This window comes from Mobula birostris, chromosome 30 (genome assembly GCF_030028105.1).
Source record: "Mobula birostris isolate sMobBir1 chromosome 30, sMobBir1.hap1, whole genome shotgun sequence".
NCBI classification, from domain to species: Eukaryota; Metazoa; Chordata; class Chondrichthyes; order Myliobatiformes; family Myliobatidae; genus Mobula; species Mobula birostris.
The window spans coordinates 40,178,499-40,199,423 of record NC_092399.1 but is presented as its reverse complement, the minus strand read 5'-3'; the positions used below and the strand labels follow the sequence as shown (position 1 = coordinate 40,199,423).

The 20,925-nt window shown below is 53.5% G+C and overlaps 1 protein-coding gene across 1 annotated transcript in view; it reads right to left on the bottom strand.

Annotated features, from left to right (window-relative positions):
* Positions 1–20,925, bottom strand: part of col16a1 (collagen, type XVI, alpha 1) — a 401,818-nt gene that overhangs the window by 31,063 nt on the left and 349,830 nt on the right. Inside the window, exons 49-51 of the mRNA XM_072247276.1 lie at positions 18,176–18,229; positions 15,478–15,531; positions 14,552–14,596 (exon numbers count right to left, since the gene is read on the bottom strand). Of these exons, the coding sequence (XP_072103377.1) occupies positions 14,552–14,596; positions 15,478–15,531; positions 18,176–18,229 (153 nt within the window). The remainder of the gene's footprint in view (positions 1–14,551; positions 14,597–15,477; positions 15,532–18,175; positions 18,230–20,925) is intronic.

The window sequence follows — 20,925 nt, the reverse complement described above, 5'->3', positions numbered from 1 at the left end:
GCAGATTGTGACAGGTGGGTAGGGGGTGATGGTGGGGGAGTGTGACAGGTGGGAAGGGCGAGATGGTGACGATTGTGACAGGTGGGAAGCGGGAGGTGGGTGTGGTTTGTGAGAGGTGGAACGGGTAGATTTTTGGGGGAGTGTGACACGTGGAAAGGGGGAGATGGTGGGAAGTGGGACAGGTGGGAAGGGGAAGATGGTGGGGATTGTGACAGGTGGAAAGGGGAGATGGTGGAGATTGTGACAGGTGGGAAGGGGGAGATGGTGGGGAGTGGGGCAGGTGTGATGGGGGAGATGGTGGGGAGTGGGACAGGTGGGACGTGTGAGGTGGTGGAGAGTGGAACAGGTGGGAAGTGGGGAGATGGTGGAATTGTGACAGTTGGGAAGGGGGAGATGGTGGGGAGTGGGGACAGGTGGGAAGGGGGAGAAGGTGGGGATTTGAACACGTGGGAAGGTGGAGATGGTGTGGATTGTGACAGGTGGGAAGGGGGTGATGGTGCGGATTGGGACTTGTTGGAAGGTGGAGATGGTGTGGATTGTGACAGGTGGAAGGGGGAGATCGTTGAGATTGTGACAGGTGGGAAGGGGGGATGGTGGGGATTGCGACAGGTGGATAGGTGAAGATGGTGGGGAGTGGGACAGGTGGGAAGGGGGAGATGGCGGGGAGTGGGACAGCTGGGAAGGGGGATATAGTGGGGAGTGTGACAGGTGGGAACGGGGAGATGGTGGGGAGACGGACAGGTGGGAAGGGCGAGATGGTGGGAGTGGGACTGGGGGAAGGGGGAGATGGTGGGGATTGTGACAAGTGGGAAGGGAGAGATAGTGGGGAGACGGACAGGTCGGAAGGGGGAGATGGTGGGGAGTGGGAGAGGTGGGAAAGGGGGATGGTGGGGAGTGGACAGGTGGTAAGGGGGAGATGGTGCGGATAGGGACATGTCGGAATGTGGAGATGGTGTGGATTATTACAGGTGGGAAGGGAGAGATGGTGCGGATTGTGACAGGTGGGAAGGGGGAGATAGTGGGGAGACGGACATGTGGCAAGTGGAGATGGTGGGCAGCAGGACAGCTGGGAAGGGGGAGATGGTGGGGAGTGTGAGAGGTGGGAAGGTGAGATGGTGCGGATTGTGACAGGCAGGAAGGGGGAAATGGTGGGGAGGGTGACAGGTGGGAAGGGGGAGATGGTGTGGATAGTGACAGGTGGGAAGAGGGAGTTGGTGTGGAATGTGACAGGCGGTAAGGGGGAGATTGTGGGGAGTGGGACAGGTGGGAATTGGGAGATGGTGGGGAGTGGGACAGGTGGGAAGGGGGAGATGGTGGGGTTTGGGACAGGTGGGTTGCTGGAGATGGTGGGGAGTGAGAAAGGTGGGAAGGGGGAAATGGTGGGGATTGTGACAGGTGGGAAGGGGAGATGGTGGGGAGACGGACAGGTGGGAAGAGGCAGATGGTGGGGAGTGGGGCAGGTGGGATGGGGGAGATGGTGGGGAGTGGGACAGGTGGGACGTGTGAGGTGGTGGAGAGTAAGACAGGTGGGAAGCGGGGAGATGGTGGGACTGTGACAGTTGGGAATGGGGAAATGGTGGGGAGTGGGACAGGTGGGAAGGGGTAGATGGTGCGGATTGGGACGTGTCGGAAGGTGGAGATGCTGTCGATTGTGACAGGTGAGAAGGGGGAGATGGTGCGGATTGTGACAGGTGGGAAGGGGGATATGGTGTGGATTGTGACAGGTGGGAAGGGGGAGATGGCGGGGTGTGGGACAGCTGGGAAGGGGGATATAGTGGGGAGTGTGACAGGTGGGAACGGGGAGATGGTGGGGAGACGGACAGGTGGGAAGGGCGAGATGGTGGGGAGTGGGACTGGGGGAAGGGGGAGATGGTGGGGATTGTGACAGGTGGGATGGGAGATATGGTGGGGAGACAGACAGTTGGGAAAGGGGATATGGTGCGAAGACGGACCGGAGGGAGGATGGATATGGTGTGGATTGTGAAATGTGCGATGGCGAGATGGTGAGGATTGTGACAGGTGGGATGCGGGAGGTGGTGTGGATTGTGAGAGGTGGGAAGGTTAGATGTTGGGGAGTGTGACCCGTGGAAAGGGGGAGATGGTACGAAGTGGGACAGGTGGGAAGGGGGAGATGGTGGAGAGTGGGACAGGTGGGAAGGGGGAGATGGTGGGGATGGTGACAGGGGGGAAGGGGGTGATGGTGTGGATTGTGACAGCTGGGAAGGGGGATATGGTGTGTATCGTGACAGGTGGTAAGGGGGAGATGGTGGGAGGTATGACAGGTGGGAAGCGGGGAGATGGTGGGGAGTGTGACAGGTGTGACAAACCTTCCATGTGACAGGTAGGAAGGGGGAGATGGTGCGGATTGGGACAGGTGGGAAGGGGGAGATCGTTGGGACTGTGACAGGTGGGAAGGGGAGATGGTGGGGAGTGTGACAGGTGGGAAGGTGAAATGGTGAGGAGACGGACATGTGGGAAGGGGAGATGGTGGGGAGTGGGAGAGGTGGGAAGGGGGAGATGGTGGGGAGTGGACAGGTGGTAAGGGGGAGATGGTGCGGATAGGGACATGTCGGAATGTGGAGATGGTGTTGATTATTACAGGTGGGAAGGGAGAGATGGTGCGGATTGTGACAGGTGGGAAGGGGGAGATAGTGGGGAGACGGACATGTGGGAAGTGGAGATGGTGGGCAGCGGGACAGCTGGGAAGGGGGAGATGGTGGGGAGTGTGAGAGGTGGGAAGGTGAGATGGTGCGGATTGTGACAGGCAGGAAGGGGGAAATGGTGGGGAGTGTGACAGGTGGGAAGAGGGAGATGGTGGGGTTTGGGGCAGGTGGGTTGCTGGAGATGGTGGGGAGTGAGAAAGGTGGGAAGGGGGAGATGGTGGGGATTGTGACAGGTGGGAAGGGGAGATGGTGGGGAGACGGACAGGTGGGAAGAGGCAGATGGTGGGGAGTGGGGCAGGTGGGATGGGGGAGATGGTGGGGAGTGGGACATATGGGAAGGGGGACATGGTGCGGATTGGGACAGGTGGAAAAGGGGGATATGGTGTGGATTGTGACAGGTGGGAAGGGGAAGATGGTGGGTAGTGGGACAGGTGGGAAGGGGGAGATGGTGCAGATTGGGACAGGTGGGAAGGGGGAGATGGTGGAGAGTGGGACAGGTGGGAACGGTGAGATGGTGGGGAGACGGACAGGTGGGAAGGATGAGATGGTGTGGATTGTGACATGTGGGAAGGGGAGATGGTGGGGAGTGTGACAGGTGGGAAAGTGAAATGGGGAGGAGACGGACATGTGGGAAGGGGAGATGGTGGGGAGTGGGACAGGTGGGAAGGGGGAGATGGTGGGGAGTGGGAGAGGTGGGAAGGGGGGATGGTGCAGATTGGGACAGGTGGGAAGGGGAGATGGTGCAGATTATGACAGGTGGAAAAGGGGGATATTGTGTGGATTGGGACAGGTGGGAAGGGGGAGATTGTGCAGATTGCGACAGGTGGGAAGGGGTGATCGTTGGGAGTGTGACAGGTGGGAAGGGGGAGATGGTGGGGATTGTGACAGGTGGGAAGGGGGAGATGGTGGGGAGTGTGACAGGTGTGACAAACCTTCCATGTGACAGGTGGGAAGGGGGAGATGGTGGGGAGACGGACAAGTGGGAAGGGGGAGATGGTGTTGATTTGGACAGGTGGGAAGGGGGAGATGGTGGAGAGTGGGACAGGTGGGAAGGGGGAGATGGTGGGGAGACGGACAGGTGGGAAGGATGAGATGGTGTGGATTGTGACATGTGGGAAGGGGAGATGGTGGGGAGTGTGACAGGTGGGATGGGAGATATGGTGGGGAGACAGACAGTTGGGAAAGGGGATATGGTGGGAAGACGGACCGGAGGGAGGATGGATATGGTGTGGATTGTGAAATGTGCGATGGCGAGATGGTGAGGATTGTGAGAGGTGGGAAGGTTAGATGTTGGGGAGTGTGACCCGTGGAAAGGGGGAGATGGTACGAAGTGGGACAGGTGGGAAGGGGGAGATGGTGGAGAGTGGGACAGGTGGGAAGGGGGAGATGGTGGGGATGGTGACAGGGGGGAAGGGGGTGATGGTGTGGATTGTGACAGCTGGGAAGGGGGATATGGTGTGTATCGTGATAGGTGGTAAGGGGGAGATGGTGGGAGGTATGACAGGTGGGAAGCGGGGAGATGGTGGGGAGTGTGACAGGTGTGACAAACCTTCCATGTGACAGGTAGGAAGGGGGAGATGGTGCGGATTGGGACAGGTGGGAAGGGGGAGATCGTTGGGACTGTGACAGGTGGGAAGGGGAGATGGTGAGGAGTGTGACAGGTGGGAAGGTGAAATGGTGAGGAGACGGACATGTGGGAAGGGGAGATGGTGGGGAGTGGGAGAGGTGGGAAGGGGGAGATGGTGGGGAGTGGACAGGTGGTAAGGGGGAGATGGTGCGGATAGGGACTGGTTGGAAGGTGGAGATGGTGTGGATTTGGACAGGTGGGAAGGGAGAGATGGTGCGGATTGTGACAGGTGGGAAGGGGGACATAGTGGGGAGATGGACATGTGGGAAGTGGAGATGGTGGGCAGCGGGAGAGCTAGGAAGGGGGAGATGGTGGGGAGTGGGACAGGTGGGAAGGGGGAGATGGAGGGGATTGGGACAGGATGGAAGGTGCAAATGGTGTGGATTGTGAAAGGTGGGAAGGGGGAGATAGTGCGGATTCGGACTTGTCAGAAGGTAGAGATGGTGTGGATTTTCACAGCTGGGAAGGGGGAGATGGTGAGGATTGTGATAGGTGGGAATGGGGAGATGGTGGGGAAATGGACATGTGGGAAGGGGAGATGGTGGGGAGTGGGACAGGTGGGAAGGGGGAGATGGTGTGGATTGTGACAGCTGGGAATGGGGATATGGTGTGAATTGTGACAGGTGGGAAGGGGAAGATGGTGGGGATTGTGACAGGTGGAAAGGGGAGATGGTGCGGATTGTGACAGGTGGGAAGGGGGAGATAGTCGGGAGACGGTCAGGTGGGAAGGGGGAGATGGTGGGGAGTGGGAGAGGTAGGAAGGGGAGATGGTGGGGAGTGGACAGGTGGTAAGGAGGAGATGGTGCGGATAGGGACTTGTCGGTAGGTGTTGATGGTGGGGATTGCGACAAGTGGGAAGGAGAGATGGTGGGGAGACGGACAGGTGGCAAGGGGGAGATGGTGGGGAGTGGGGCAGGTGTGATGGGGGAGATGGTGGGGAGTGGAACAGGTGGGACGTGTGAGGTGGTGGAGAATGGGACAGGTGGGAAGTGGGGAGATGGTGGGATTGTGACAGTTGGGAAGGGGGAGATGGTGGGGAGTGGGATAGGTGGGAAGGGGGAGAAGGTGGGGATTGGGACAGGTGGGAAGGGGGTGATGGTGCGGATTGGGACTTGTCGGAAGGTGGAGATGGTGTGGATTGTGACAGGTGGGAAGGGGGAGATGGTGTGGATTGTGACAAGTGGGAAGGGGGAGATGGTGCGGATTGGGACAGGTGGGAAGGGGGAGATCGTTGAGATTGTGACAGGTGGGAAGGGGGGATGGTGGGGATTGCGACAGGTGGGAAGGGGGTGATGGTGCGGATTGGGACTTGTCGGAAGGTGGAGATGGTGTGGATTGCGACAGGTGGCAAGGGGGAGATGGTGGGGAGTGGGGCAGGTGGGATGGGGAGATGGTGGGGAGTGGGACAGGTGGGACATGTGAGGTGGTGGAGAGTGGGACAGGTGGGAAGCGGGGAGATGGTGGGATTGTGACAGGCGGGAAGGGGGACAAGGTGGGGATTGGGACTTGTCGGGAGGTGGAGATGGTGTGGATTGTGACAGGTGGGAAGGGGGAGATGGTGCAGATTGTGACAGGTGGGTAGGGGGTGATGGTGGGGAGTGTGACAGGTGGGAAGGGCGAGATGGTGGGGAGTGGGACAGGGGGGAAGGGGGAGATGGTGGAGAAATGGACATGTGGGAAGGGGAGATGGTGGGGAGTGGGACAGGTGCGAAGGGGGAGATGGTGGGGAGTGTGAGAGGTGGGAAGGTGAGATGGTGCGGATTGTGACAGGCAGGAAGGGGGAAATGGTGGGGAGTGTGACAGGTGGGAAGGGGGAGATGGTGTGTATAGTGACAAGTGGGAAGAGGGACTTGGTGTGGAATGTGACAGGCGGTAAGGGGGAGATTGTGGGGAGTGGGACAGGTGGGAATTGGGAGATGGTGGGGAGTGGGACAGGTGGGAAGGGGGAGATGGTGGGGTTTGGGACAGGTGGGAGCTGGAGGTGGTGGGACGTGAGAAAGGTGGGAAGGGGGAGATGGTGGGGATTGTGACAGGTGGGAATGGGAGATGGCGGGGAGACGGTGGGGAGACGGACAGGTGGGAAGAGGCAGATGGTGGGGAGTGGGGCAGGTGGGATGGGGCATATGGTGGGGAGTGGGACAGGTGTGAAGGGGGAGATGGTGGGGCGTGTGACAGGTGGGTAGGGGAGATGGTGGGGAGTGTGATAGGTGGGAAGGGGGAGTTGGTGTGGATTGTGACAGGTGGGTAGGGGGTGATGGTGGAGAGTGGGACAGGTGGGAAGGGGGAGATGGTGGAGAGTGGGACAGGTGGGAAGGGGGAGATGGTGCGGACTGGGACAGGTGGGAAGGGGGAGATCATTGCGATTGTGACAGGTGGGAAGGGGGGATGGTGGGGATTGCGACAGATGGGAAGGTGGAGATGGTGGAGAGTGGGACAGGTGGGAAGGGGGAGATGGTGCGGATTGTGACAATTGGGTATGGGGTGATGGTGGGGAGTGTGACAGGTGGGAAGGGGGAAATGGTGGGGAATGGGACGGGGGAGGGGGGAGATGGGAAGTATGACAGGTGGGAAGCGGGGAGATGGTGGGGAGTGTGACAGGTGTGACAAACCTTCCATGTGACAGGTGGGAAAGGGGAGATGGTGGGGAGACGGACAAATGGGAAGGGGGAGATGGTGTGGATTGGGACAGGTGGGAAGGGGGGAGATGGTGCAGATCGTGACAGGTGGGTAGGGGGTGATGGTGGGGATTGTGAAATGTGCGATGGAGTGATGGTGACGATTGTGACAGGTGGGAAGCGGGAGGTGGTGTGGTTTGTGAGAGGTGGAACGGGTAGAGTGGGACAGGTGGGAATGGGGAGATGGTGGGGAGCGTGACAGGTGGGAAGGGGAGATGGTGGAGAGTGTGACAGGTGGGAAGGGCGAGATGGTGGGGAGTGGGACAGGGGGGAAGGGGGAGATGGTGGGGATTGTGAAATGTGCGATGGAGCGATGGTGACAATTGTGACAGGTGGGAAGCGGGAGGTGGTGTCGTTTGTGAGAGGTGGAACGGGTCGATTTTGGGGAGTGTGACACGTGGAAAGTGGGAGATGGTGGGAAGTGGGACAGGTGGGAAGGGGGAGATGGTGGAGAGTGGGACAGGTGGGAAGGAGGAAATGGTGGGGATTGTGACAGGTGGGAAGGGGGAGATGGTGTGGATTGTGACAGCTGGGAATGGGGATATGGTGTGAATTGTGACAGGTGGGAAGGGGAAGATGGTGGGGATTGTGACAGGTGGAAAGGGGAGATGGTGGGGATTGTGACAGGTGGGAAGGGGGAGATAGTCGGGAGACGGTCAGGTGGGAAGGGGGAGATGGTGGGGAGAGGGAGAGGTAGGAAGGGGAGATGGTGGGGAGTGGACAGGTGGTAAGGGGGAGATGGTGCGGATAGGGACATGTCGGAAGGTGGAGATGGTGTGGATTTTGACAAGTGGGAAGGAGAGATGGTGGGGAGACGGACAGGTGGCAAGGGGGAGATGGTGGGGAGTGGGGCAGGTGTGATGGGGGACATGGCGGGGAGTGGGGCAGGTGTGATGGGGGAGATGGTGGGGAGTGGGACAGGTGGGACGTGTGAGGTGGTGGAGAGTGGGACAGGTGGGAAGTGGGGAGATGGTGGGATTGTGACAGTTGGGAAGGGGGAGATGGTGGGGAGTGGGACAGGTGGGAAGGGGGAGAAGGTGGGGATTGGGACACGTGGGAAGGTGGAGATGGTGTAGATTGTGACAGGTGGGAAGGGGGTGATGGTGCGGATTGGGACTTGTCGGAAGGTGGAGATGGTGTGGATTGTGACAGGTGGGAAGGGGGAGATGGTGCGGATTGGGACAGGTGGGAAGGGGGAGATCGTTGAGATTGTGACAGGTGGGAAGGGGGGATGGTGGGGATTGCAACAGGTGGATAGGTGAGGATGATGGGGAGTGGGACAGGTGGGAAGGGGGAGATGGCGGGGAGTGGGACAGCTGGAAAGGGGGATATAGTGGGGAGTGTGACAGGTGGGAACGGGGAGATGGTGGGGAGACGGACAAGTGGGAAGGGCGAGATGGTGGGGAGTGGGACTGGGGGAAGGGGGAGATGGTGGGGATTGTGACAGGTGTGAAGGGGAGATTGTGGGGATTGTGACAGGTGGGAAGGGTTAGATGGTGGGGAGTGTGACAGTTGGGAAGGGCGAGATGGTGGGGAGTGGGACAGGGGGGAAGGGGGAGATGGTGGGGATTGTGAAATGTGCGATGGAGCGATGGTGACAATTGTGACGGGTGGGAAGCGGGAGGTGGTGTCGTTTGTGAGAGGTGGAACGGGTCGATTTTGGGGAGTGTGACACGTGGAAAGTGGGAGATGGTGGGAAGTGGGACAGGTGGGAAGGGGGAGATGGTGTGGATTGTGACAGCTGGGAATGGGGATATGGTGTGAATTGTGACAGGTGGGAAGGGGAAGATGGTGGGGATTGTGACAGGTGGAAAGGGGAGATGGTGGGGATTGTGACAGGTGGGAAGGGGGAGATAGTCGGGAGACGGTCAGGTGGGAAGGGGGAGATGGTGGGGAGAGGGAGAGGTAGGAAGGGGAGATGGTGGGGAGTGGACAGGTGGTAAGGGGGAGATGGTGCGGATAGGGACATGTCGGAAGGTGGAGATGGTGTGGATTTTGACAAGTGGGAAGGAGAGATGGTGGGGAGACGGACAGGTGGCAAGGGGGAGATGGTGGGGAGTGGGGCAGGTGTGATGGGAGACATGGCGGGGAGTGGGGCAGGTGTGATGGGGGAGATGGTGGGGAGTGGGACAGGTGGGACGTGTGAGGTGGTGGAGAGTGGGACAGGTGGGAAGTGGGGAGATGGTGGGATTGTGACAGTTGGGAAGGGGGAGATGGTGGGGAGTGGGACAGGTGGGAAGGGGGAGAAGGTGGGGATTGGGACACGTAGGAAGGTGGAGATGGTGTGGATTGTGACAGGTGGGAAGGGGGTGATGGTGCGGATTGGGACTTGTCGGAAGGTGGAGATGGTGTGGATTGTGACAGGTGGGAAGGGGGAGATGGTGCGGATTGGGACAGGTGGGAAGGGGGAGATCGTTGAGATTGTGACAGGTGGGAAGGGGGGATGGTGGGGATTGCAACAGGTGGATAGGTGAGGATGATGGGGAGTGGGACAGGTGGGAAGGGGGAGATGGCGGGGAGTGGGACAGCTGGAAAGGGGGATATAGTGGGGAGTGTGACAGGTGGGAACGGGGAGATGGTGGGGAGACGGACAAGTGGGAAGGGCGAGATGGTGGGGAGTGGGACTGGGGGAAGGGGGAGATGGTGGGGATTGTGACAGGTGTGAAGGGGAGATTGTGGGGATTGTGACAGGTGGGAAGGGTTAGATGGTGGGGAGTGTGACAGTTGGGAAGAGGGAGATGGTGGGGAGTGGGAGAGGTGGAAAGGGGAGATGGTGGGGAGTGGGATAGGGGGGAAGGGGGAGATGGTGGGGATTGTGACAGGTGGCAAGGGGAGATGGTGGGGATTGTGGCAGATGGGAAGGGGGAGATGGACAGGTGGGAAGGGGGAGATGGTGGGGAGTGGGGAGGTGGAAAGGGGAGATGACAGGGAGTGGACAGGTGGGAAGGGGGAGATGGTGGGGAGTGGACAGGTGGGAAGGAGGAGATGGTCGGGAGACGGACAGGTGGGAAGGGAAGATGGTGGGGAGAGGGACAGGTGGCGAGGGGAAGATGGTGTGGATTGTCACAGGTGGGACAGGTGTTCCCTGTTCTGTGTTCTATGTTCACTGTTCCATGTCCTAGGTGTCATTGTTCCACGTTCTGTGTTTTAAGTTTCCTGTTCCATGTTCTGTGTTCTATGTTTCATTGTTCCATGTTCTGTGTTCTAAGTTCCCTGTTCTGTGTTTAACATTATAAGAAGCATACATAGAGTGGACAATTTTAAGGTGAGAATTTTAAGGTGTTTGGAGGAATGTATAGAGGGCATGTCAGCAGAAGGTTATTTTTTTTTACACAGGGAGTGGTGGGTGTGTAGAACACACTGCCGGGGTGATAATAGAGGCAGACACATTGGGGGCATTTGAACGACTCATGGATGATCGAAAAAAAAGGGGCTATGTAGGAGGAAAGGGTTAGATTGGTATTAAAGTAGGGTTAAAAGGTCAGCACAACATAGTGAGCCAAAGGGCATGTGTTAGACTGTAATGTTCCATGCTTAATATTCTATGTTCCGTGTTCTATGTTTCATTGTTCCATGTTCTGTGTTTGATGTTTCATTGTTCTATGTTCTATGTTGCATTGTTCCATGTTCTATGTTGCATTGTTCCATGTTCTATGCTTCATTGTTGCTTGCCCTATGTTCATTATGTTCTATGCACTATGTTCTGTGTTCCATGTTCTCTGTTTCATGTTCTGTTCTGTGCATTCTGTTCCATGTTCCATTTTCCATGATCCCCAGGCTGCTATGCGAGGTGAGGGAGGAGATTGCTGAGCCTCTGGCAATGATCTTTGCATCATCAATGGGGACAGGAGAGGTTCTAGAGGATTGGAGGGCTGCGGATGTTGTTCCCTTATTCAAAAAAGGGAGTAGAGATAGCCCAGAAAATTATAGACCAGTGAGTCTTACTTCAGTAGTTGGTAAGTTGATGGAGAAGATCCTGAGAGGCAGGATTTATGAACATTTGGAGAGGCATAATATGATTAGGAATAGTTAGCATGGCTTTGTCAAAGGCAGGTTGTGCCTTACAAGCCTGATTGAATATTTTGAAATGCGACTAAACACATTGATGAAGGTAGAGCAGTAGATGTACTGTATATGGATTTCAGCAAGGCATTTGATAAGGTACCCCATGCAAGATTTATTGAGAAAGTAGGGAGGCATGGGATCCAACGGGACATTGCTTTGTGGATCCAGAATTGGCTTGTCCACAGAATGCAGAGTGGTTGTAGATGGGTCATATTCTGCATGGAAGTCGGTGACCAGTGGTGTACCTCAGGGATCTGTTCTGGGACCCCTGCTCTTTGCGATTTTTATAAATGACCTGGATGAAGAAGTGGAGGAATGGGTAAGTAAATTTGCTGATGACATAAAGGTTGGAGGTGTTCTGGATAGTGTGGAGAGTTGTCAGAGGTTACGGCAGGACATTGATAGGATGCAAAACCGGGCTGAGAAGTGGCAGGTGGATTTCAACCCAGATAAGGGCGAGGTGGTTCATTTTGGTAGGTCAGATACGATGGCAGAATATAGCATTAATGGTAATACTTAGCAGTGTGGAGGATCAGAGGGATCATGGGGTCTAAGTCCATAGGACACTCAAGGCTGCCGCATAGGTTGACTCTGTGGTTAAGAAAGCATACGATGCATTGGCCCTCATCAATCGTGGGATTGAGTTCAGGGGCCAAGAGGTAATGTTGCAGCTTTTTCGGACCCTGGTCAGACCCCACTTGGAGTATTCTGCTTAGTTCTGGTCACCTCACTACAGGAAGGATGTGGAAACTATAGATAGGGTGCGGAGGAGATTTACAAGGATGTTGCCTGAATTGGGGAGCGTGAACTCGGCCTTTTCTCCTTGGAGCGACAGAGGATTAGAGGAGACCTGATAGAAGTGTATAAGATGATGAACGGCATTGATCGTAGGGATAGTCAGATGCTTTTTCCCAGGGCTGGAATGGCTAGCATGAGAGGGCATAGTTTCAAGGTGCTTGAAGTAGGTACAGAGGAGATGTCAGGGTAAGTTTTTCACGCAGAGTGGTGGGTGCGTGGAATGAGCTGCCAGCGACACTGATAGGACAGGGTCTTTTAAGAGACTCGTGGACAGGTACATGGGGCTCAGAAAAATAGAACATAGAATATAGAATAGTACAGCACAGTACAGGCCCTTCAGCCCACAATGTTGTGCCGACCCTCAAACCCTGCCTCCCATATAAGCCCCCACCTTAAATTCCTCCATATACCTGTCTAGTAATCTCTTAAACTTCACTAGTGTATCTGCCTCCACCACTGACTCAGGCAGTGCATTCCACGCACCAACCACTCTCTGAGTAAAAAACCTTCCTCTAATATCCCCCTTGAACTTCCCACCCCTTACCTTAAAGCCATGTCCTCTTGTACTGAGCAGTGGTGCCCTGGGGAAGAGGCGCTGGCTATCCACTCTATCTATTCCTCTTATTATCATGTACACCTCCATCATGTCTCCTCTCATCCTCCTTCTCTCCAAAGAGTAAAGCCCTAGCTCCCTTAATCTCTGATCATAATGCATACTTTCTAAACCAGGCAGCATCCTGGTAAATCTCCTCTGTACCCTTTCCAATGCTTCCACATCCTTCCTATAGTGAGGTGACCAGAACTGGACACAGTACTCCAAGTGTGCCTAACCAGAGTTTTATAGAGCTGCATTACTACATCGCGACTCTTAAACTCTATCACTCGACTTAGGAAAGCTAACACCCCATAAGCTTTCTTAACTACCCTATCCACCTGTGAGGCAACTTTCAGGGATCTATGGACATGTACCCCGAGATCCCTCTGCTCCTCCACACTACCAAGTATCCTGCCATTTACTGTGTACTCTGCCTTGGAGTTTGTCCTTCCAAAGTGTACCACCTCACACTTTTCTGGGTTGAATTCCATCTGCCAGTTCGCAGCCCACTTCTATGAGTAACCCTAGGTAATTTCTAAAGTAAGGACATGTTCGGCAGAGCTTTGTGGGCCGAAGGGCCTGTATTGTACCCTGGAGAGACTTGTTCTGGAGCTGTTCCTGTCTATGGTCAGGCCACACTCAGATCCCCTCCAGTTCGCCTACCAGCCTCGACTAGGAGTTGAGGATGCCATCGTCTACCTGCTGAACCGTGTCTACGCCCACCTGGACAAGCCAGCGAGCACTGTGAGGGTCATGTTTTTTGACTTCTCCGGTGCGTTCAACACCATCCGCCCTGCTCTGCTGGGGGAGAAGCTGACAGCGATGCGGGTGGATGCTTCCCTGGTATCATGGATTCTTGATTACCTGACTGGCAGACCACAGTATGTGTGCTTGCAACACTGTGTGTCCGACAGAGTGATCAGCAGCACTGGGGCTCCACAGGGGACTGTCTTGTCTCCCTTTCTCTTCACCATTTACACCTCGGACTTCAACTACTGCACAGTCTTGTCATCTTCAGAAGTTTTCAGATGACTCTGCCATAGTTGGATGCATCAGCAAGGGAGATGAGGCTGAGTACAGGGCTACAGTAGGAAACTTTGTCACATGGTGTGAGCAGAATTATCTGCAGCTTAATGTGAAAAAGACTAAGGAACTGGTGGTAGACCTGAGGAGAGCTAAGGTACCAGTGACTCCTGTTTCCATCCAGGGGGTCAGTGTAGACATGATGGAGGATTACAAATACCAGGGGATACGAATTGACAATAAATTGGACTGGTCAAAGAACACTGAGGCTGTCTACAAGAAGGGTCAGAGCCATCTCTATTTTCTGAGGAGACTGAGGTCCTTTAACATTTGCTGGATGATGCTGAGGATATTCTACGAGTCTGTGGTGGCCAGTGCTATCATGTTTGCTGTTGTGTGCTGGGACAGCAGGCTGAGGGTAGCAGACACCAACAGAATCAACAAACTCATTCGTAAGGCCAGTGATGTTGTGGGGATGGAACTGGACTCTCTCATGGTGGTGTCTGAAAAGAGGATGCTGTCTAAGTTGCATGCCATCTTGGTCAATGTCTCCCATCCACTACATAACGTACTGGGTGGGCACAGGAGTACATTCAGCCAGAGACTCATTCCACCGAGATGCAACACAGAGCGTCATAGGAAGTCATTCCTGCCTGTGGCCATCAAACTTTATAACTCCTCCCTTGGAGGGTCAGACACCCTGAGCCAATAGGCTGGTCCTGGACTTATTTCATAATTTACTGGCATAATTTACATACTATTATTTAACTATTTATGTTCTATTGCTATTTATTATTTATGGTGCAACTGCAACGAAAACCAATTTCCCCTGGGATCAATAAAGTATGACTATGACTATGTGTTGCAGGTTTTCTATGTTCTGTGCACTATATTCTGTGTTCCATGTTCTCTGTTTCATGTTTTGTTCCATGTTCTATACTCCATGTTGTATGCACTATGTTCCATCTTCTCTGATCTACGCACTCTGTTCTCTGTTAAATGTTTACCCCACTGCTACCCAACACATCAGCATCGTCCAGTATGTGGCTTCTAACGTCACTAATCATTCCATAATCACTTTATTTCAGCTGAACACAGTACTCACCGTGGAGCCACTTGGACCTTGGATACCAGGGATACCAGGAGGGCCCTGTAAGAGAGAGGAGTGTCAGTAGCCACAGGGGAAACTACCATGTGATAGAAGAGATAGAATGATGATTGGTGGAAAATGGGACTCCGAGGAAGCAAACAGGCTGGTTCTGGCTGAGCTCCTATCAATACCACAGCAGAGATAGCAAATGGGCTGGAGACAGATTGGGACAAAAAACAAGTGCACCAGTGTGGGGTAAGTCTAAGAATGTGGGCATTGATTACTGCTGTGATGTTCTGGTTGCCATTATCTGGGATAAGGTCCTGGTTGTGTGACCAGAACAATTGAGACTTATGTAAACAACAGGAATTCTGCAGATGCTGGAAATTCAAGCAACACACATCAAAGTTGCTGGTGAACGAGACGAAGCAGACGTCCTGACGAAGGGTCTCGGCCTGAAACGTCGACTGCACCTCTTCCTACAGATGCTGCTTGGCCTGCTGCGTTCACCAGCAACTTTGATGTGTGTTGCTTGAGACTTATGTAGATTAGTGTGAATGACAGGGTGATGGTCGCTGCAAACACATTGAGTCAAATGGCCCAATTCACCGCTCGATCTTCTATAATAACCTGTGCCCGTGGAAAAGGGTGCTAGGATGTATCTAGGACTCTGGCTGCTGATTTAAAGTTGACTGGGCTTTCTCACCTGCACCAGTCATTAGATGGTGTCCACCAGGCTTTGGAACGACCACTGGAGGGCACACAGAATTTGCCAGAGTTTCTTATCAGTTTTGAAAAAAATGGAGTGTTCTTCATGGACTCTTGAAGCAGAGGTGAACAGGGAGCATAAGGGGAACCTGACAGCAAGATACTCTGAAAACAAAATGGCCTCAATATCATAGGTGTTGAGTTAGTAGACAGACTCTGTAATGTTTCCCTACCGAAACACCCTTTTCTCCTTCAGGTCCGATCGGACCCCGTTCTCCTTTCAGCCCCTGAAAAAAAACACTCAGAATCAGATTTACTGTATGTTATGAAGGTTGTTGTTTTGTAGCAGCAGCAGACATAAAAAAATTACAGCATACACTAAAATCTAAAATAAATAAATAGTGCCAAAGGAGAATAGAGAGGTAGTATTCATGGGTTCAGAAGTCTGATAGCCAAGGGGGAGAAGCTGTTCCTCGAACATTCAGTGTGTCTTAAGACTCCAGTACCTCCTCCCCGGTGGTAGTAATGAGACCATAAGACCATAAAATATAGGAGCAGAATTAAGCCATTTAGCCCATAGAGTCTGCTCCACCAATTCATCATGGCTGATCCAACTTTCCTCCCAGCCCTAATCTCTTGCTTTCTCCCCGTATCCCTTTGTGCCCTGACCAGTCAAAAATCTAATGACTTCTGCCTTAAATATACATAAAGACTTGGCATAGCGGCCTGTGGCAAAGAATTCCACAGATTCACCACCATTGAGGCACTGTCTTTTGAAGATGCCCTTGATGGTGGGGAGGCTAGTGCCTGTGATGGAGCTGGCTGATCTACCAGACACTGACACCCAGGTGCAGGAGTTATTGGACAGACTGTCCATGGCTACAGCGACTGCTACACATACAAAGATCAAGACCTGGTCCTAGTTTGAATGATGCTGACGTAACATCAGTCCCAGTCTCCAGCACCTTCCCACTGCAATATCTGAACCAACTCAGCTCTGATGGAGTCAGGAGGCAAATGGAATAGCGGTGGGTAACTCCTGGCAACTGATCGTCATGGTGACTACAAGAGCTGGCCAGATACTGGGTGCACTGCAGTATTTCCTACGTACCTCTCAGAGTCTTCCCACTATATGCAAGGAATATGTGTGATGGAATACTATAGATCATAAGACACAGGGGTAGAATCATGGTGGATTCGTTTTTCCCTCCTCAGCCCCATTCCCCGGCCTTCTTCCCATGACCTTTGATGTCATGCCCAATCAAGAACCTATCAGGCTCTGCCATAAATACACCCAACGACCTGGCTTCCACAGCTGCCTGTGGTAATAAATACTCTACACTTGTCTGGGTGAGTGAAGCTCCATCAGCTTCCAAGGAGTTAAATGCTATCCAGGATAAACAATTGTTTCCCAGCTACTGCAAGGACATTCACTCAACACAGCCCTCAGGGCTGAGTCCTAAGCCTGCTACTTTACTCTCTGTACATGCATGAATGTGTCACCACCTACAGCTCCAATCTGCTAATTAAATTTGCTGACGATACCACATTGATTGGCATTATCTCAAATAATAACCAGGCAGCCTACAGAGAAGTTGTCATCACCCTGACACAGTGATGTCAAGAAAACAACCTCTCCCTCAATGTTGTAAAAACAAAAGAGCTGGTTGTGGACTACAGGAGGAACGGAGACAGGTTAATCCCTATTGACATCAATGGATCTGGGTTTGAAAGGGTGAACAGCTTTAATTCCTCGGCATAAATATCACTGAGGATCTCACGTGGTCTGTACATACCGGCTGTGTTTTGAAAAAGGCACAACAGCGCCTGTTTCACCTCAGACTGTTGAAGAAGTTTGGCATGAGTTCCCAGATCCTAAGGACTTTCTACAGGGGCACAATTGAGAGCATCCTAACTGGCTGCATCACTACCTGGTATGGGAACTGTACCTCCCTCAATTGCAAGACTCTGCAGAGAGTGGTGCGGACAGCCCAGCGCATCTGTAGTTGTGAACCTCCCACGATTCAGGACATTTACAAAGACAGGTGTATAAAGATCAAAAAAGGGTTATTGGGGACCCGAGTCACCTCAACTACAAACTTTTCCAGCTGCTACCATCTGGGAAACGATGCCATAGCATAAAAGCCAGGACCAACAGGCTCTGGGACAGCTTCTTCCACTACGTCATCAGACTGATAATTCACTCCGATACAATTGTATTTCTATGCTATATTGACTATCGTGGTGTACATTTATTAGAAATGACTTAAAATTGCACAGTGCACATTCAGATGGAGACGTAACATAAAGATTTTTACTCCTCATATATGTGAAGGATGTAACAAAAAAAGTCAATTCAATTTAACATTGAACACTCCACTACCACTGCATGAGACAACGGCAGGTCACTGAGGCTTTCTCATCAGCACCTCTCCCACTTGTGATATCCACTGTCTGGAAAGCAAGGCTCAGCAAGGCTGCCAAGGACACATCTTCCTCCAAGTTGGGCAATGTGGACTGAGTAGATGCCGAACTCCTTACCTCACACCGTGAGAATACACCTGCCTTACAGATGCTGCTCTCATCTCTCCCTCAAGGATTCTGAGTTTGATGTAGATTTCTCACCCGTACATGTTAGCAGACAGTGAAATGCACAGTTAGTGTGAACATGTAAGCGTCACACACATTCTGGCACCAACATAACATGCCTGCAATGCTCAGTAAAACAACATAAAGCACAACAAAATTGAATACAAGAAGCAACAAAACAACAGCAAAACAACCCTGTTTTCTGCACACCACCCATTTATCCCCATTGTCCCTCACTCTCCAGTCAAGATGGAGGGTGCAGCATGACTGCTACCTTGACCAGAAGGGTCTGAACCCGCACACTCCCACAGCGGGTGTGAATATTGAAAACATCAAACCTACCGGGAGACCAGGCATCCCTGCTGCGCCGGGGTATCCAGAGGATCCTGGAGGACCCTGGGGGCAAACACATCACAACAGTGTTACTCCAGCAGTCCATGTCTGACCTGCGAGGGGTTCAGTGACCCAGCTGCTGATCCGACCCAACTGTTCCCACAGAGCAGGTGCCAGTGAACCAGCTCAGGAGGCAATGTAGGGAGTAACACTGACTCCCACTCAACACCATGCCCACGACATATCAAATGCAAAACTGAAACACACCCCACACCAAAACATGCCCCTCAGTCCTCCCTCCCAACGCCATATCTCAACTCCACACTAAAAAGCACACTCACATCTCATTCACAACACACCTCACTCCCAACACCACACCTCACACCCAACACCATACCCCATACCCCAACACCAAACATCACACGTAACACCATACTCCACACCCCAATACCAAACATCACACCCAACACCATACCCCACACCCAACACCACACCCCATACCCCAACACAAAACATCACACGTAACACCATACCCCAACACCAAACATCACACATAACACCATACTCCACACCTCAATACCAAACATCACACCCAACACCATACCCCACACCCCAATACCAAACATCACACACACCATACCCCACACCCAACACCATACCCCACACCCCAACACACCTCACACCCTACACCATTCCCCACACCCAACACCATACCCCACTTGCCGACACCATATGCCACACCCCAACACCAAACATCACACCCAACACCATACCCCATACCCAACACCATACCCCACACCCCAACACCAAACATCACACCCAACACCATACCTCACACCCAACACCATACCCCACACCCCAACACCATACCCAACACCCCAACACCAAACATCACACACACCATATCCCACACCCAACACCAAACCCAACACCATACCCCACACCCCAACACCATACCCCACACCCATCACCACACCTCACACCCAACACCATACCCCACTCCCTGACACCATACCTCACACCCCAACACCAAACATCACACCCAACACCATTCCCCACACCCAACACCATACCCCACTCCCCGACACCATACCCCACTCCCCGACACCATACCCCACTCCCCGACACCATACCCTACTCCCCGACACCAAACATCACACCCAACACCACACCCCATACCCAACACCACACCCCACACCCAACACCACACCCCACACCCAACACCATACCCCACACCCCAACACTAATCACACCCAACACCATACCTCACACCCAACACTATACCCCATACACAACACCATACCCCACACCCCAACACCATACCCCACACCCCAACAGCAAACATCACACACACCATACCCCACATCCAACACCATACCCCAGTCCCTGACACCATACCCCACACCCCAACACCAAACATCACACCCAACACCACACCTCATATCCAACACCATACCCCACAGCCCAACACCAAACATCACACCCAACACCATTCCCCACACCTAACACCATACCCCACTCCCTGACACCAAACATCACACCCAACACCATACCCCACACCCAACACCATACCCCACACCCCAACACCATACCTCACATCCAACACTATACCCCACACCCCAACACCAAACATCACACACACCATACCCCACACCCAACACCATACCCCACACCCAACACCATACCCCACACCTCACACCCATCACACCCCACGCCCAACACCATACCCCACACCCCAACACCAAGCATCACAAACACCATACCCCACACCCAACACCCAACACCACACCTCACACATAACACCATACCCCACACCCCAACATTACACATAACACCATACTCCACACCCCAATACCAAACATCACACATAACACCACACCCCACACCCAACACCATATCCCACACCCCAACACCATACCCCACACCCCAACACCATACCCCACACCCAACACCATATCCCACACCCCAACACCAAACATCACACCCAACACCACACCCCATACCCAACACCATACCCCACACCCCAACACCAAACATCACACATAACACCACACCTCACACCCAACACCATATCCCACACCCCAACACCATACCCCACACCCCAACACCATACCCCACACCCAACACCATACCCCACACCCAACACCATATCCCACACCCCAACACCATATCCCACACCCCAACACCAAACATCACACCCAACACCACACCCCATACCCAACACCATACCCCACACCCCAACACCAAACATCACACCCAACACCATACCCCACACCCAACACCATATCCCACACCCAACACCATATCCCACACCCCAACACCAAACATCACACCCAACACCATACCTCACACCCAACACTATACCCCACACCCAACACTACACCCCACACCCCAACACCAAACATCACACCCAACACCATACCTCACACCCAACACCATATCCCACACCCAACACCATATCCCACACCCCAACACCAAACACTATACCCCACACCCAACACTACACCCCACACCCCAACACCAAACATCACACCCAACACCATACCTCACACCCAACACCATATCCCACACCCAACACCATATCCCACACCCCAACACCAAACATCACACCCAACACCATACCTCACACCCAACACTATACCCCACACCCAACACTACACCCCACACCCCAACACCAAACATCACACCCAACACCATACCCCATACCCAATACCATATCTCAACTCCACACTAAAACATACTCCACATCTCATTCCCAA